General features: G+C 50.5%; 1 protein-coding gene across 2 annotated transcripts in view; it reads right to left on the bottom strand.

Annotated features, from left to right (window-relative positions):
• Positions 1-532: 532 nt before the first annotated feature.
• CTNNBIP1 (catenin beta interacting protein 1) overlaps positions 533-19,102 on the bottom strand; it is a 62,592-nt gene continuing 44,022 nt past the window's right edge. For both annotated transcript variants that reach the window (XM_074306333.1, XM_074306331.1), the window contains exons 4-5: positions 18,908-18,998; positions 533-3,180 (exon numbers count right to left, since the gene is read on the bottom strand). In XM_074306333.1, the coding sequence (XP_074162434.1) occupies positions 3,122-3,180; positions 18,908-18,998 (150 nt within the window). In that variant the 3' untranslated portion in view covers positions 533-3,121. The remainder of the gene's footprint in view (positions 3,181-18,907; positions 18,999-19,102) is intronic.

Genomic DNA, 19,102 nt, shown 5'->3' with positions numbered 1-19,102 from the left:
GCTCTGGGGATATAGAATGGATCCAAAAAACTAAACAAATAGAAAAAAACTAGTTGTCTCTACCCAGGGGGGAGACAACTTGTAAATAAGCTACAGAGTAGACAGAAGGTAAACTAAGGGGGGAGGAACTGTTATTGAGGAAGAAGGGAGGGGGGAGAAGAGAGGGAATCGGGACTGGAGATCTTCCTGCAGAAAGGGGGGATTCGAGCTGTCTTGAAGGGAGTCTCTGTTAATTACTACATTTTCACAGCAGTTTGTTCGGCCTTCTTCCAACCAAGAGATTGCAGTTTCCAGCTTTCCTGCTCCCAGGATGCTGCGCTGTGAATATTTTGCTATGGAGCTCCTCCATCCCTGCCTTTTCCCTCCCCAGTTTTACTCCCGACTTCTAGGAAACCCCAATCGCTGAATCTCTTGTCTTGGCTCCCCTTTCCATTTCTTGGGGAACAGGAAGTCTTCCCCGGGGTTGGCCTAGGATGATGAAAAGAAATTAAGAAATGTGCATAACTCCCTGAAAGAAACCGCCTCAGTCCAATCCATGACAAGCTATTAAAAACCTTTATTGTTATTTTTCCCCCAAGAGTTACATTTTTAGTTAAAAGATTAAACCACAGAAACACTTTCACTTTTCTTCTTCAGAAGATAAGACAGATCAGAGTTATCATGGGGACACAAGAGAGATGCATGTTAGCTTGACACAGGCAGGCCTGGAGCCGCAGACAAACACATGGCCACTCCACCTGGGCTTGGATCCTCGATGGGCGCTGCAGGCTGGGCAGGAGCACAGCGGGCAAGGCCGTGACAGAAGCCCGCCCCAGGATGGGGACCCCAGGGTGGCAGGGGCTATTGGAGTTCACCTTTTGCCCAATGACTGGATTCCTGCTGATGACACTGGGAGTTGGGGGCTGGTCCTTTGTAGGGAAGACGTTGCTACTGACCCACTATCAAGGTGTCCACCAAGAGGAAGGGTGCCCAGCATTATGGGACACCCCACCGTCTCCTCCCTGCTGGGTTCTCTGTAAACCAGCACATTGGCAAATGGCCAGGCAGCCTGGCTAGGCCTGGGGGCTGTTTGGTGTGGCCGTTTATATTGTACCAGACTGACCTTAAAGGAATTGGGACGGCAGATCGGGTGGCCTCATTAGCACTCCTAATTGGTCACAGGCAGCAGAATGCTCTGAGGGCCCTCTGCACATGCTGGAGGTCATTAAACCATTGGCACTCTGCAACTGCCCCCCCCCATGCCTTGGTGGCTGCTGGTTGGCCCCAAGTCCTTGGGCAGTAAGTCCTGTTTGGCTCAGGAAGTCTCATCCACTCCCTGGGCAAAGGGGTTAGAGCTAAACCCCTTATTAAAAACTTGGGGTTTGTTCAGGAACGGAGATGAGACTTCCTCTTTTCCAAGAAAAGCTTCATATGAACGTGGCAACGTTTCCTGTTTACCTGCTTCAAAGTACAGTTCTGTGCATGCCATGGAAGGCAGGCAGGAGAGATGAGGGTGCAGGGGCCCCTCAAGGGAGGGAAGGGTGGGTGGGAGCTTCTGCTCTGACACTGCCTGCAGGGATTTGGCACCAAGGGTTCCCTGCTTCCTCCACCCCAGCCGCTGGCCCAGGGGCCCAGGTAAAGAATTAATAAATGGGAGCTGAGGCTGGCCCTACCTGCCAAGCTAGAAGGCCTTCGTAGGGGCCTGCCAGACTGGCCTTCCCCAGCTGGCAGAAGCCTTGGCAATTATGGTTGATGACTTTCTTTTCAATATATAGGCTCTTAAAAAGGGCTGGGAGAACTGCTGGGGTGGGTGGGAGGAGGACACTCCGGACTGCAAAAGGGTCAGTGTAGAGTGGGGCAGCGGAAACCCACGGGAGGGGAGGGAAAAGGAGATGCACAAAGGCATCCTCAGGAGGTGAGCTGAGCCCCATCTCCTCACGAGTGCCTGTGGGAAGGGCCTAGGAGCCTCCTGGAGGCCTCTTTCTCCCTACTTGGAAGCAGCAGCAGTCTCTAAACAAGGACAGAGAAGCTCTCTCCAAGCCAGAAGCTTGCAGGCTGCAGGACAAACAAGGTTTTAGGGGCAGAGGAGCCTGTATTTTTCCCAGCAACATCTTCCTCACTCTATAAAGAGTGGCGGATGGCATGTGTGTGTGCACACACACTGCACGGGCACACACACACACTCATACCCTCAGCTCTTGGTGACCCCTTAACTCTGACTCTTACTGAGCTGAAATCCAGTCTGTTCTGAGTCCTGGTTTGCAGCTGTGGTCCCACCCTGGGGCCCTTTTATATTTCCAACTCCAGGGAGGGCAGGTATAATTATTAATGTAAATAGATTCTTGAGTTGGCTCCCCCCTGGGACCAGAGATTTCAAGCAGCAGAGGTGGTGGGGTTTTGTGGGTGTAGTTGTTTTTTTTGGGGGAAATCTATGGCCACTAGAGTCACAGAGGAGCCAGCAGGAAAACAAACACATCGACCATAAGCCAATCGAATTCAAAAATAAAATTTAAAAGCAGCAGCAGCTCTTTGTGTAATAAATATCGCAAAGCACACTTGGTTTTGTATTTTTTTTTTCAAGTCAAATGTAACAGCCAATGCCCCAACCCTTATTCTCTTTACTTAGAATCAAGCTGTTGAGATCAGCAGAATACCTGAAACCAATCAAAGAGAGAAGCGTTTTCCTTTCACCAGCCAATCAAGAGTTGTTTCCAGTTTTAGGCAGCCAATCAAAACCTTTTCACATTGCTAAAAATGACCTAAATAAAGCACCAAGGCATAGTAGAGCTTCCTGGGAAGTTCTATGCCCAGACAGCAAGAAAAGGGATGGGGTGGTGAAAGAGGCAGAAATAAAAAGAAAAGGTTTCCATTGGTCAGGTTTTAAAAAATAAAAAGATTTCTCCCTGTAGCCAATTACAGAGTTCATCCCTTTGAGCCAATCCCATGTGCACCACTGGTCCCCCCCTCGCTAACACAGCCAGCTGGGTAGTGGGCTGGGAGGTGCTTCCCAGGGCAGGGTAGAGGGAGTTAGGGGCCTGAAGGGTGAGGAGGAGGGAAGGGCAGGGGACCGGTGCAGGCAGCCAGCTTCTCAGAGCTTGCATGGCCCTCGTTGGCTTCCAGTGGGTTCCAGCTTGCGTTGTAGCTATTGCCTCCTGTCTTCTGTCTCTGACCTGGAAAACGCCATGACCACGTCCTCTGCACCTATGTCACAGAAAAACAGAAGCCGGGTGATAAGGGAGGGTACCAACAAGTGGTAGGACTGGTGGCCGAGGAAGACGATGCCCGCTGACCCCCTGGATTCCCTCAAATAGGCTTCAGGCCCAAATTTCCATGACCCAAGAGGCCACCCTCAGCACACCCATCTTCCCTTGCTTTCATCTTTAAGGGATCTGGCTCATTCTGCCTCCTATTCTCAAACTTTCCATCCCAGGGTGGTGGGGTGACCTTGCAGAGGTGCCAAGTGTGCCCACCGAGGACTGGCTCAGCAGCCTGGCCCGGAGCTAGATGGCCTCCTCCAGCATGCTCATGCCACCGAGGAAATGCTGAGTTTGGGGGCTATGTTATAATTGACTCCTTAGTTCTAGATTGATAACAAGAACTGAATGTGGAGCATTTTAGCAAGCAAAGGGAAGCTCGGCTGGCTGGCCAGGCCCCAGCGATAAGAGGTGATATTTTTGCAGAGTTCAGATGAAGTTAATTCTTTCATCTAACGCTCAGAATTGATTAGAGTCTGTCAAATTCAATTAAATTTATTAAAATGCATGAAAACCCCACCCCTAATCAATAAGTAATCAAAGAACATGAACAATTTTCAAAAGAAAAAATTAAAATTATTCACAACTAAATGAAAAAATACTCCAAATAACTATCAAGAGAAATGCAAAGGGCAGTTAGTTGGTGCAGTGGATAGAGCACCAGCTCAGAAGTCAGGAGGACGTGAGTTCAAATCTAGACCCGGACACCACTTCCTAGCTGTGTGACCCTGGGCAAGTCACTTAACTCCAATTGTCTTAGCAAAAAAAAAAAAAAGAGAGAGAGAGAGAGAGAGAAATGCAAATGTAAATTACTCTGAAGTACAGCTTCATGTCAGATTGGCAAAGATGGAAAAAGACAGAGAGACTATATTGGAAGGGTTGGGGAGAGACAGACATACTAGGAATACATGGCTGATGAGCTGTGAATAAGTCCGACCATTCCGGAAAAGTTTAGAATTGTGTGAGAACAATCCATCTACTTTGTTGTTGGTTATCTTTTGAGACTGGGCCTGTGTCACCTAGGCTGGAAGTGCAGCGGCTCCCTGCAGGCTGGCTCCTCTGGCTCACTGGCACACAAAGTTTGCCCTCTCTGTTTCTGGCCTGCTCTGGTTTGCCTTCCACAGACAGCCTCCCCGCTCCCTGCGGGGCTCCCTATATTGGGGCCAGATAGTGTGGACACCTGATCTCCTGTAGCCCCACTGCAGCCTCAGCCTTCCAAATAGAAGGGATCCTAGACATCGGCTATTCGGACACTTTGACCAAGGGATCCCATTAGTGGGCAGAGAGCCTGAAGTCAGTGTTCGAAAGGTACCACAGACCGTTCCCATTTGTGGAGCAATTTAAGGTTTACACAGGCTGTATATCTGTCACCCCCTTTGATCATCAGATTAACTTTCTGCAATAGGTGCTATTATCATAATCCTCATCTTATAGAAGGGGAAACTGACACTGAAGCGATTAAATGACTTGTCCAGGGTCATACAACTAGGAAATGTTAGAAGTAGAATTTGGTTTCCTTTTTTCCTGGCTCCAAATCCACAGTTTAGTCTACTTTCCCCTCCTGTCTCTCCTACAAGATTCACAGCTGCACTTCCTATGAATGCTTCTTGATTAATCAACTCAAGCAGCAAAAAGCTAGTAACAAAGCGGGCGCCCATCAGCTGGAAAATGGCTGCACAAAGCTCGAGGGTTTGGGGATAGTATTCTACAAGAAGTCACAACAAATAGGAGGAAGTTAGGGAGTATATTGGGAGTATGCAAGTTTCCTGGACTAACGCAGAGCAGAAGACAATGACATTCTGAATGCATTCTAAAAGACAACAGAACTCAGTCAAATGAAACTTTTCTCTTTAGTTACCAGGGCTCTCTTACTATTCTCTCTCTAATGCTCTGTCTGCACATGGTTTCCTCCAAGAGGATGGAATGGATGTTCCCTGAAGGCAAGGGCTATATCATTTTTTCCCACAGACACACAATAGGTAGTCAGTAATGCTTGTCTAAATACAAGTACTGAAGTGGGAATGCACTTGCTTCCTCTCCAGACGGTGACCTGTAGGTAGGTGTGTGTGGACACAGACTGTGTCAGGCACAGTTGCTTACCGGACAATTTAAGAGGGAAGGGGCGACTGTTATCAGGAAACAAAACAAAATATATCGACAAAACATTCCAAATAAAATGACTAAGAGAAAACGTTTGGGGAGCGCCTCCTCTCCCCAGATCTCACAACTATTCAGAGGAGCAAGGTCTGGACTAAGTTCTGGCCACCAGTCTGCCTGGCTCCTGTGTATTCCAATATGTACAAAATCTTTTTTTCCGACTTTAGGATTCTGTTCCAGGCCTTAATGAAATCACTTCCTTTGTCATGTTTTCTATGATGGGCCAGCAAAGCGAAGATTGGAGAGGAGGGGAGGGAAAAAGGACAAAAGCAAACAAAAATGTCCCTCCACACCCATTCATTCCCAAATCTCTAGAAAGGAATTTTGTTCAAACTCCAGACACCTGGAAAGGAAGTGAGATTCTTCTCCCCTACTAAAAGGAGGGACTGGGGGTGGGGGGGAAATCCCCTTTGAGCTCAGGCTGAGTCCCAGGCAATCTGACCCCAATTGCCCTCAAGGGCCTGGCCACTTGGCAGCCTGGCTGTGGCTCTCCTCTCCAGAGGAACTCTCAGCTGCTACTCAAACACCACTAGTCAGGCTTTTCTGGCTCATTTCTATCAAGCATTCAAGGAGGAATTTTTCCTAGGAGGGGGAGGATTGGAATGGCGTGATAGGAAAGGCAACCCAAGGACTGCCCAGTGGGCTGGTGTGGGCTGCTATGCAGATCGACTCTTGGCATGTGAGTGGGTGCAGAAGAAGGCGAGCCTCACCCCACCCCAAATGTGCTGTCCTGCCTCTCCCCAGTATGGCTTATTCCCCTTCCTCTAAATCTTTTTTTGCAATATCTCAACCAGTCAATGGGCTGCAGCAAGCTCCCTTTCTAGCTGTTTTTGGAAAACCATATTAGGGTCCCCGCCCTGTGCTTGAGAAGCACTAAAAGGACCCCATAATCCAATCCTCCATTCAAGGGAGTCTAACATCATCATAATGGCCAGTTCCTGATTCAACATCAGAAAACCCAAGGTGCTGCTTAAGGAAACAGTCCTCCTGGGGCTGCGCAGGCTCTAGCATAATCCTGAGCCTTACAGAGAACTTGCTTCTGAGAAGACGGCCGTTTGACTTTTTGAAACTAGGACTCCTTCAGAAGGGCCATCAACAACTCCTCTCTTTCAGGAAACCCTGCAGTCTTTCCCTTAGGATCCCAGGAACATACTGTTCTCTGCTCGTTCTGAGGACCACACAATATCACTGCAGGCAGAATTTCCTAGCAACAGCAGAATCCAAGATTACATCATACTCTGCATGAGAGCTGGGCTGGTGACCTAACAGATGCTGAATTTGTTTCCATTTGCTTCCTTCCTATCCCACTAGATAGGAAGGGGGGCTGGAGGGAGAGGAGATGTTTACTAATGAATCTCAGGGCGTTAGAGAGGCAGCAGCAGCAGCAGCAGGGGCACTGGTCCTGCCCCCAGCTGCCCCCCCATCTCTCCTTGGGACTCCCCTTTCCCTGCAGTCCTTCACAGGGCCCTTCCAGGAGGATGGCAGGAAGTCGGCACCTGAAAGGACCTCTCACCTGGCCCAGTGCTGGGCCTTCACTGGCTCTCTCGAGCATGTGTTCTAAGCAAAGAGGCCAGGTCTGCTCATCCTATACTGTGAGGGATGGTTACTTCTGAACAGACAGATAGAAATCTCACATGTAAGGCCCAATTTTCCATCATCCCCTCCTCCCTGCCACAACCAAATTGCAGACAAGCAGGCCAGGGATCCATGGAGGTCCCAGTAGAGGCTCTCCATCCGACGCAGAGAGGCCCAGCTCCCAGAAGGCGCTCTCAGGCCAGGGGTCCTCCAGAGAGTACGCCCATCCTATGCCTTTTCTTATTCCTCATGGGCTTGCTTCCTTTTTAAAAATAGCTTTGCAACAGAACCTTATTTCTCTGGGGATTTCTCCAGGCTCAGCTTTTCTCCAATGACTACCTCGAACTTTTTCATGACCGTTCGAACCCGTTCAGCTCTCTGCCAGGTGGGTGACTGCTCCTGCTTGCTCTGCATTCCTCTCTGGGAAGCACTGCAGAGGCAGGCTCTGGTGCAGAGCCAGACTAGTAAAGGTTTACTTCTCCTTCAGACTGAAGTGGCCGCCAGAATTCTTTTCTCTGCCTTTTTTTTTCTTCTTCTTAATGGCCAGAATCTGAGTGCAGCCATAGTGCCCCCAAGCAATTAGGCAACACACATTTATTAAGCACTTAGTGTGTTTCAGACCATGTACTAAACTCCAGAGATACAAAGAAAAGCAAAAAATGTCGTCTCTGTCCTCAAGGAGCTCCCATTCCAATGGGAAGACAATATGAAAACCACTAAAACCTAGCTCTAAATACAGATAGATGAGAGGTTATCTCAGAGGGGAAGGTCAAATCACAAGATTAGACATTTCAAAACTGGAGAAGGAGCCAGACCATCTGGTCTTTCCCTCTGTCTGCAGAAAAGGAGAGCGGCAGGGGTCCCAGTTTGACAGCAGAGGCCAAAGAGGACCCATAAAGGTCAAACGATGGGGGTAAATACTTCTACCAACCTGACCCAGGTCCCTTCTGGGAGGGCGGGAAGAGATTTAAAGGTCATCCTGTCCCAGCAGACACAAACTTCTTTATTGCTAATTTAACAGATTCTAAAAACAAAACAAAACAAACCCAACCACCCAGATTCTGTTTTGATTTGGTAACACCGGGTAGGGGGCTATACAGCACTATTAGTGATATTCAGAGGGCCTCCCTTTGCCATCTGCCATTTCTATTCCTCTGAATTTCAAGGGTGTGGAAGAAGCTTGTTTCCTGCCCTGGGCCTCCCCTGATTCTATCTGAAGTCATTCTTACCCAATCCAGTCCTACCCACTGAGAAAGGCACCTACCGGGGCCATGACGCATTGTCTAAAGGTCAGTCTAAACCCCTAGGAATGGAGACAGAGGGAGTAACCACAGGATGCTGAGACATGCTCAGGACTGTCCTCCATGATAAATTCCCATGAATGGGGTTCGGAGGAGAGAAAGAGCAAAATGTGCTTCGGGGCAGCAAGAGAGCTGCCAGGTCTGCCTTTGTCTCTGCCTTTTAAAGTCTAATTCTTTGGGGCGGGGAGGAGAGAGGAGCTGGGAAACAACAGCTCAAAGGAATGCCCCTGTTTGTCCAGAGAACAGCTAGCATGCATAATTCATCTCCGGGGCCAGAAAGGCCTTGGGAGGCAGCTCTCGCCTAGGATGGTGGGTACAGAATGAGGGCCCTTGTCTCTCAGGGATGGTCGTTCTTACACCTGCCGACCTGTCACAGTGGCTGGAAAGCTCAGGGGTCAGACGTCTCCACTCTAACGCAGGTCCTCTACTTGCTTTCATGACCTGGGTTCTTGAAGTTGAAATCATTCAACAATAGAATTGGGCTTCTGTGATCTCTTGGCCAAAGTGTCCTTGATGTTCTTAATGCCATTGTAAGGGACATATGGTGGGCAGAGTGCCGGATGCAGAGTTAGAAATCCAGTGTTCAAATTCCACTTCAGATTCATACTAGCTATGTAACCTGAGACAGTCACCTTACTGGCTTGGATTCAGTTTCCTCACCTGTAAAAGGGTGAGCTAGTTTGAACTTAACTCACCTCTAAAGTCCCTTCCAGCTCTAAACCTATGATCCTATTAATGCTATTTCCATCTTAAGGAACAGTCAGGGCTAGTTTCAATCTGATCGGAAGGCATCAAAATGTTGGAGGGTTGTTTTTTTTTTTTAATTAATTTCTTTCAACGATCAAGCATTTCTTTTTGTCCCAGACGATTACAACATAAGAGACATGACTGCCTCAGTGCCCAGAGCTCCTCTCCTGACCTAGGCACTTCACTAATCCGTGATTCCTATCCACCATTTCTCTCTGAATCAGAACTGGGGATTATTAGTCTTGTTGCCTCTATGCTCTCCCAGCCCTGCTTCTTCCATACTCAGCATTTACAGTCAAGTGAGCTATGATCAATCTTCCAGAGCTTAGAAAGGAAAGCTGGCTCCTCGCCAGCAGGGCCAGGGGCAGACAATAGGGTCATTACCCTGTTTCTACAAAATACATCCTCAAGGTGGACATTTCCTACATTTCCACTAATTAAAGCTCAGAAGAACAAGAAAGTAAAGGCAGATTTAGCAAGGCCAGCACATAAAAACATTAAGTCTAAGAGTCTCTAAACTATGGCCTAGAAAATGATTCTTGAGCCTTTGACACCTCCCCCCTTCACCCCACTCTTAACACTTACTCAGCTGTCTGTGACATATTGTTGAAGATTTCAGGCAATAATGTGGGTGAGAATAAATGTTAACATTCTCCCAAAAGGCTGGGGAAATATGCAAATGCGTGCGACTGTACACAAAGCCTTCTCTTCTATAGGCCTCTCACTAGGTGGCCCCGGGAAAATCCTAGCAGAGACCCTTTGGCCCTGTCCTCCCAGCCTGCTCCTGGGAGGGTTGGTCTCTTAGCTCAGCGTAGGTGCTATCCCCTGTTCCATGCATGCGGCCTCCACCGTGCGAGAGCGTCAGAGCCATCCAGTCATAGAAGGTGGTCGCAGCAGCTGCCGCCGGTGCTTCCTTTTCTCAGAGGGCTTCCAGGCCACGCTGAATGCTCATCTGTTAGGATGCTGCAGTGGCCATCCCTGGGTATGGGTGCGTACAATAACTCTATCCCAAAGACATCCAGCCTCCATCACCCAACGGCTTGGGCTAGAGGATCTCAAAAGTCCTTCCCAACTCGGAGAATGTGTGATTTTTAGCCTGACTCATAGGGCTGGGAGCAGGAAAGCATTTTAGGGACTCTTATCTAGTTCAATCCCTTCCTTTTACAGGAGGGAAAACCTACGTGGAGCAAGATGAAGAGATTTAGCCCAGCTTGCTTCGTGAGTAATTATGCAGCTCAATACTCACACACACAAAGAACAGGAAGAATCTCAGAAGCCCTGAGTGGGAAGGAAGCCGAGTGGCCAAAATTAGTCGAACATGAATCTCTGCTATAATATACCTGGCCTTGGCCTGCCCCTCCCAAGACAGAACCTTCCTCGTGGGGACAGCTCTAAGGTCAAGACAACTTCTCCCAGGTCCAGCCTAAAACACAACCCTAGAAATCTCGGGCCCTTCCTCCTCTCACTCTCTTGGGCCGAGCAGAACTCAGCTGGTCCCTCGTGCTCATGATAGATGTGCTCATAGTGGGAGGCAGCTCCCAGGGTTGGCCCAGTCTCCTGTCTCCAGGATCGCCATCCCAGGTCCTGCCGCAGATCTGTCTATGGTAGGACTGGGACATGGTTCACCACCCAGTTGCCCTTTTCTGGAGAGAATCAAGCTGCTCTGTATCTTTGCTAAAATGTGGTTCTAAAAACGGAATCCAATGCTCTAGACAATCTGACCGGGGCAGGGGCTAGCAGGACTGTCCTGTGCTGAAACTGGAATCAGGAAGACCCGAGTTCAAATATGGCCTCAGATGCTTCCTCTGCATTAGTGTCCACATCTGTAAAAGAGGTACATTCTAGAATTTGACCAGGAAAAACAAAAGTGCCTCTGGACCAAATGCCACGACCAGATGAACTGTGACTTTGTTGATATGCCAGTGGGGAAGCGGTAGAAAGGTGAGACCCCATCGACAGTTCCCAAACTCACTGTTGCCCTGCGCAGGCCCTATCAATGAGGCTGTACAGGTCTGGCTGGAGAACCTGGGTGAGTCAGAAGGTGAGCCCCGATAGAAGTAGGCTGGCCCATCTGTGACACTGGGAGGCCTCCCCTCCCTGGTCTGGGGGCCCAGTCATCGGACAGCCCAGCCCCAAATTACCAGCTCTATATGTGATCTTAGAAGCCCAAAGAGGAAGGACGTTAGTTGTTTGTTCTTTTCCGATTTTTAATAACTACTACACACTTTTGCAGCTCCCAAGAAATAATATTAGCTAGCATTTACGTAGTGCTTGGAGTTTTGCAACCTGTTTTATAAATATCTTCTTTAATCTTCACAACAACCCTAGGCAGTCGGTGCTAGTATTATCCCCATTTTATAGATGAGGAAACTGGGGCAGACACAAGTAAAGGGACTTATTCAAGGTCACAAAGAGGCATCTGAGGCAGAATTTGATCCCAGGCCCAGAAGGTTGTGCACTACAGCGCCACCTAGTGGCCTAAAAACAGGCACCTGAGGGGTCTGTGAAAAGTAACTGTTCTTGTCAATAATTACCTCCCTGAACTGATAGAACTCGAGTTCTTTGGAGCTTTCTCTCCCAGGACAATCGTTTCATGTTAAGCCCTTCACAGACTTCAAAAACCCACAATTTCTCTTTCTAAACAAGCCAAAATCCGAGAAAGCCTTTTCAAAGATGAAATCTTAGCATCAAGTCCAAGGGCCTCCCAAATTCCCCAACCAGGAGGTAAAGCGGGCGCCCCTCAGCTCTCTGGGGCCCAGAGAATCAGCAAAATCCAGCAAGAAACCTTTGGGGAAGCCGTCGTGCCGAATATCTGCCTAACAAGCTCGTCTCCGCAGCCAAGCCCAGGCAAGAACGGCGCCAACAGCCAGGACTGCCCGGCTCCCAACAAAGCAGGCATATTGCTACAGCCACCCGGGGGCCAGGGCGGCCGGGAAAGACGCAGGGCACCGCAGTGCTCCAGAGGGCCAGTGGGCCTGGGACACAGACCACCCAGCCCAACCCCAGCCCCCTGCCTAGGCAGCCCTTTGGATGGTCTCCTCCCTCTGCTCAGCCACGTGCCTCAGCTCAATTGCCCTCAAAAGCTCTCCAGAGACCCAGTCTCTCCTGGAGACAGAACCAGACTTCTGTTGCCATGGGAACAGCAGCTACAAAGCCACCAAGGTCTCAGCAGCAGCCAAGGGCAGTACCAGGCTCCAAGGTGCTGACAACTACCCACCAAGGACACTGAGTCCCCTGGAACACTTGGAGAAGGATGGGATGAGGAGCCATGGCATCCAGCAGGCTCCAGAGGGTATGGAGGGTGGCAGCCATAGCCAGCTGGACCAGCCATCATCATCTTATCCAGAGGAAATGACTCAAACTCTAGAGGCCAAAGCACAAGCGGAAGCCGCAGTGGCCCAAGCGGTCAGTGCGCCGAGAAGACAGGTTCTGGCCTGAGCTCCATGGCCTGGTCCAGCAGCTTAGAGGCAGGGATCTCCAAGGGCAGCCCCCCGTCCCCCACCCCTCCCTTTGGAGATGAACACAAGGACTTGTTCAATGACCCCAATCCGGCCCGAGAAACTCTCTGACTGTGGGACCCTGAACACACCAACTTCTGCCTCAGTGGCTGCAAATGCAAAATGGGGATAATCACAGCACCTACCTCCCAGCTGGGTGAGTGAATATGAACTGCAAAGCACTTAGCACAATGCCTGGCACACAGCAGGTGCTTAATAAATGCTTGTGCGTACTCTTCACCTATTGTTCAAGGGCACAAAGAGGCAGAGCTAGGACTTGAACCCAGACCCTTTGACTGAATCCAATGCTCTTCCTGCTGTACTCCATTCATAAGAATACTATGAAAATCACAGATGGAAACAAATAGAGAAAGGCTTCTAAAAGTGTAAACTACAATATCCACAAATAAAGGGATGGTGACATGGCCCGCCTCTGGAGCTCATCCATCCATCAACAAGCAATTATTAAACACCTATGTGTGCCAGGTACTATGCTTGGAGCTGGATGTAAAAGAATTAAAAATAAAACAACAAAAGACTTGCTGCTATCCATCTATTGTGACAGCTCCTTCTGGCCTCCACTTAGCCTGGAGCCCTGCTTCCTCAACTATCAGATAAGGGGCCAGGCTCTCCCGCCTCTGAGGATCCAGGGCCTCACAGCCCAGCCAAGCAGGCCTTTCCCGAGTGCACAAATCCACTGTCCTCACAGCAGATTAATTCTTTCTGTCCCACATGTGCAGAACACAACCAACACAGCCTCTTTCTTTCCTCGGGCAAGGGAGAAGCAGGCAAGAGGAAGCACCAGAGGTGAGCATGAGGAACTCGCTTCCAAGCCCACCACCATGGCCAGACCCTGAGCAGAGCCTGAGTCCTGTAATGACGGGAAGTCTTTCCTTACACCAGATCTCAATGTGACCCCTGGCACCTTCCACCTACTTCTCCTAGCTCTGCCCTCCGGGGCCAGCAAAGCACGTGCAGCTTCTATTCTGTGTGACAGCCCTTCAACTAGCGGGCTTGGCAATGACAATCATGCTTCCTAGAAGCCCTGCTTCTCCAGGCTAAGCAGCCCCGTTCCTTCACGTAGGAACTCATCTGTCTCTCCTGACTACAGGACAAATCCCTCCCCTTGTGACCCAGGTTAAAATCTCCATCTCTCTCCGCTCGGGCTAAGTGTCCCTGCAATGCAGAGCTGCAGGCTGACTCCCAGGCAGTCCGAGCTCCTGGGCTCTGCTGTCAACCATCCTAGTCTTGGAATGAATCTGCCTAATGCTTTGTTCTCAGTCACATGGACTGGGAATGGCTTTCTTCCCTAAGCAATTTCAGGAAGGACGGGCTGGGAGGAGCTGGAGTTCTGGCTCTGGCTTGCTAGCTGTGAGACTCCAAAGAAGCCATTTGATGTCTCGGAGACCTCAGTTTCCTCATCTACACAAGGAGGATCCTTGCCCTCCCTGGCTTTTAAAAGGACTCTGGTGGGGAAAGAGCTTGATAAACTGAAATGGGAGCCATTGTCAAGTGGGTCTCCCAAGGTCTTTCAGCTGCTGATCCTCAGACCTAGACAAGAGACCAAAACTAAGAAGGTCTAAGGCTCTTGCCCATTCCATGAAGCCAGTCTCAGGGCCAGAACACTGACCTGGAACCACTTTGCCTTCTCTACAGAACATTCTTTGCCCTTTCTTTAGACTGTTTTTCCCTCAAAAGTCTGCTTGTGTGGGTACTTTAAACCAAGCTTAGCTCAGCTAAAGTCTGTGTGTGTGTGTGTGTGTGTGTGTGTGTGTGGTGTGTGTGTGTGTGTGTGTGTGTGTGTGTGTGTGTGAATGCACACACATGTATGTGCAAGTACATTAGGTTGCACAATTTTTATTATTGGGTTACAGGTAATTCTTGGGTAAGTGTTGATTAAAGACAGAGAAGATTAATTTCCTTTCCCAGAGCCCCTGCAATCCTCACCGGGCCTGTCCTCACTGATTTGCCCAGGCAGAAATTCAAACCTCTGAGATATTTTTCTTGGGAATCACCTTCCTGTTTATGCGAGGAGACCTGAGCTCCCTCCTTCTCCCGCCCAGCCCCCAGTCCCATGTGGTCAGCCTCAGAGGGGAGGCAATATATCCGGGCTCTGCATGTTGGAAAGCACTCAGGGAAGCAGCACTGGCCCCAGGGTGGCTACCTGAATGAGAGCCACAGCTATTTCAAACCTGGAGACTGCCACCTCCCTTTCCTCCCGCTGCCCCCAAACCCAGTAGACTCCCTCAGCTTTCTATGAAGGAAGACAACACAGCCCCTGGAAACCATTTGAGAGCAAACAAGTCCAGAGCTGGAGGCTTCACAAATCAGTCCTAGAAACACTCAAGGACGGGGTGGGGAGCTGCAATTTCCCTGTGCCCACGGTTCTGATTTTGAAGGAGGGCTGAGAAGGGCCTGTTATCAGAGGTAAGGCAGGGGTGTCTGTTAGGCACATCCCAGGTGGGGACAAGAGGGACCAGTCTGGGCTATGAGGAAGGCCCTTCCGCCTTGGCTCAAACAGAGCCCGTGCCGTCTGCTGCCCGTGTGAGGGAAGGCACAGTGAGGTCTCAGGTTTGGCTGAGAGGCCTACAATTTACAGCCGCTGACTTCCACGAGTGACCTCGACTGCCTTAAGTAAAGAGAACTTACCGAGGCAAAAGGAAGCCAGAAGGCAACTCCCCTCCAAGGGGCCTTGTCAACCTATCAGCATTTAGTGAGGTCCTACTGTGGGCACTGTACCCAGGACATAAAGGTAAAAAGCAGGCCCCATCCTCAAGGAATTCCCAGTCTGACGGGGAGGAAAAGCAGCAAACATCATCTGCCGTGTATAGCAGTGTAAGTAAAGGCAGCTTTAACCTTTGTAGCAAAGTCTACAGAAAGGTGAGCCCAGAGGAGTTTTCCAAAGCAGGTCTGGCCACACAAAGGAGCCGCCCTGCCCCACAACAAACAGAGCGGCTCTCTGGCCCCTGGCTTTGGGCCTTCTGGGAAGCAACCCAAGTGTCCTGCTCAGCCACTCTATCCCAGCCTGCCGGCCAAAGGCAACATGACTCCGGTCAGTTCTGGGGCAACCAAACCTCCTCCCTGCTCTAGCAAGCTCCCCCACAGGAGCTGGCAGCTGCTGCTGTGACTGCCTGAGCCCGTCCCCCTTCTCCCTCTCAGGCTTCCAGCTTTCCCCACAGACGCATGCTTGACAAGAGCCCCATGGCAGCCTGTCCATGAGCCTCCAGTCTAAGAGATGGGTGGAGAGCAGCAGCGGAGCCTCTCCACTCCAACCTCTGGCAGGGGACCCAAGCCCCCCCCGCCCCCAAGGGAACCGGAGGAATGGGACTGGTTGGAGAGCAGAGTTAGGAAAGAACAGTCACGGGAGGGGCATGCAGGAGGGACAGGGAGGTGGTAGGGCGGGTGGCGCCACTGGCTGAGGCAGCCTGCCACCTAGTGGACAGCAAGCTCCCACTTCTCTGCCCAATCCATATGACTCTCCTCCCTGCCCCCTCCACCAGCCAAGCTCCAGTACTGTGCTAATGGGGCAGGTACCAGGTACCCCTGCCCTCTGAGGGAAGCCCCAAAGTCCTTTTAAAATATAACCAAGGGTAGGGGGCAGAGGGGAGGGCCTCCCCCCAGCCATGGCCCCAGAGCCGGTCCAGAAAGGGCAGCCGGTCTCCTTTCTTACTCCAGAGCATGGAACAATGGGGGGCCTGTGTGATTTTCAGCTGCCGGCGTGAAGGATCCCGAGCTGTGAGCTCAGCTGCTTGGCAGGACCTGCCCCCCACCTCCTGCGCCCGAGCCCCCAGGCTCTGGCTTGTCCGCCACCATCACACACTTTGGGGGCCACCTGGATGGAGCCAGCTCTAGATGACCACGGCCCGGGGCTCTCAGCCGGCTTGCTGACTGGGTTCCTCATGTCCGCCCAAGGCGAGGCAAGGCTGGCAGCCTGTGAGCCCAAGTGCACACATGCAGAGGCTCCCGGGGCTCCCTTCTCCCTATTCTGGCAGAAAAGTGGCGGCTGTTAAGGGACACTGCAACCCCTTCTCCCCTCTGTCCCCGCCATTTGCCCAGCCTGGGGAACCAGAGCTCTGGCTTTTTCCTGGCTCAGACACAGGCTCACCCAGAGCTCCTAGCACATTCTGCAGGGAAATGGGTGGGCTGGCAGGGAAGGTGAGGGAGCTCTCCCTAAGGCTTGGCCTACAGGCATGGCCTGGCACATCCAAATGCCTGCCCGTGACAGGGAACGAGGCAATGAATAGGCTACAGCAACAAGTAACAAGAGCCTGGGCAGGACCCCAGTTTTCCCCCAGGATGGCTCAACCCCTTGGAAAGTGCCCTGCTGCCCATTCTGAGCTGAAGTGCCTGGCCACTGATGCCCTGGGGAGCACATACCAGATGAGCCCTCCAGAGGGCACGAAAGAACTCCGAAGAGTGATCCCTCAGCTGTCCCCAGACCCAGCTGGCCCGTTGACCATGCTCTCTCTCCCCAGCCTCCAGCAGCATGCACCAGGCTGCCCAGGCTAGTCTGCACAGCCTCCATATTCAGGGGGTTGGGGTAAGCACAACAGGCAGCTGCCCAAGCCAATTCCACTAGGAGAGGGGGAGGATTTCTGCTAAGCTGGGCCATATGGATCTTGTCACACCCCAACTTCAATATTTGTCCACCAGTCCATAAAAGAGGCAAAGAGTCCTGAAACAGGAGACTCCTACTTGGTTATGGATCTAGGTCAGACTTGCAGAGAAGTTGTGTCACTCAAGCCCCCGGCGTTTACCAGCCCTGCCCACCGAGAGCTCAGATGACACAGATAAACTAATACAGGAATCAGCAGTCCTGGCTCAGGATCCTGGGAACCCTCTCGGTACTTGCCCATGAGGCAGAAGAACCATCTTTGGCCAGAACAAAAGCCTGAAAATCTTTCTATACTTTATTAATTCCACTAAGCCCTCCAAAGAGGAGAGAATCTGGAGGTTGGCCAAATCAATGGGCTGCGGGCAAACTACGTACAGGGAGGGCAGGCCCTGAGGAGGGAGTGAAGAGGACAGGAGAGAATCAGACCCTGTCAGCACTTTATTTGCTTGCAAAGCTGAGCCCCGGCTCCCCCAAACCATGAAGACGTGCAGGAACTTGAAGTCTGTCAGCCTCAGCGTTAAAGAGGCTGCTCCTTCAAGCCCTCTGAAAGCAGTCCCCCAGGTCAGGATAGAAAGACCACTTTGTCCCCAGCTCCACAGGACATTGTGTGGTCAAACACCAGACTTGAGGGCCTTGGCCATGGAGACAAAGTCCAAAGTGTCCTCAGGTAAACAGGGCTGCAGCAGTAGCTGCACCGAGCGTCCTAAAAGGTTGGGGGAGGGCTCGGGAACTACCTGGTGCTACATCCGGCTCTCACCTGGGAAAGGGAACATTCGTCTACGTGCATGTCTCCTCATGGGCTGAGGCTCTCTGCTAAGTGCTGACAGGCCAGTTGATGCTTGTTCTCAGTCCAGGGAGGGAGGGACGGGGAGAAGTGGGGACCAGACACAACACAAAGTGTAAGCATGCCCTTTAGGGTAAGGACTGTTCAGGGTTTTGTTTTCTTACTTCCTGCCTCAAAGCCACAGATCTTGGCACAGAGTTGGAGCTTAATAAATGTCCGTTGAACATGGGTCTTTTCAACAATTAGGTGATTCAGGTCAATTCCAATGGACTTGTGATGGAGGTCATCTAACCCCAGAGAGAGGATTATGGGAACTGAGTATGGATCAAAGTTTGGTATTTTTACCTTTTTTGTTATTATATCCTTGCTTTTTTATTTTTCTCATTTTTTCCCTTTATGATCTGATTTTTTTCTTGTACAACACAATAATTGTGGAAATATGTGTAGAATTGCACGTGTTTAACATATATTGGATTGCTTGCTGTCTAGGGGAGGGGGTGGGGGAAAGGGAAGGAAAAAAATGGAACATAAGGTTTAGCAAGTGTGAATGCTGGAAACTATCTTTGCACATATGTTGAAAATCAAAAGCTATTATTTAAAAAAAAATTTTAAGTCTAAGGATGCTGAATAATATAAGATACTAAGAAAAAGAAATAAATGTTTGTTGGTTGACTGAACAACAGGAGTTGTAGGCTCTAATTGACTTATTGATGTTTGAAACAGAAACACAAATGAAAATCACCCACTGCTAAGGTACAGGGTTCCATGTTTGGTGGGCTGGAGGCAGAGGCAGGCTGGATTCCTGTCCTCCTCTCTCTTGCGTCTCCTTGACAATCACTGTGGTCTCACACAAATGTCCAAATGTCTCCCCTTTCATTCCCAATTGTCATTTTCCAAAGCGCCCTTCATTATCACAAGAAAGGTCTTTAGAGGAGCCTGCAGAGATACTGCAGTCTCTGCAGCACCATCTTGCTCCCTGCATCTCTGCCCCAACTTACCCTGGTCGATGGAGTGTGATGGGAGCTGGCTCAGCTGGCTGCTCACTACCCCTGCATACGTCCGCAGGAATTCTTCTTCACTGGCTGTCAGCTGCAAGGGGAAGAGAGAGACAGGTGACTGGGTGAAGGCCCGCAAAAGCACAGGATCTCCTCTGTCACCCAAAAACCAAGGTGCACAGCTCCTCTCAGGTCCTG

The sequence above is a fragment of the Sminthopsis crassicaudata genome, chromosome 3 (genome assembly GCF_048593235.1).
Source record: "Sminthopsis crassicaudata isolate SCR6 chromosome 3, ASM4859323v1, whole genome shotgun sequence".
NCBI lineage: Eukaryota > Metazoa > Chordata > Mammalia > Dasyuromorphia > Dasyuridae > Sminthopsis > Sminthopsis crassicaudata.
Note: the sequence above shows the minus strand (reverse complement) of the source record. Positions and strands in the feature narration are given on the sequence as shown.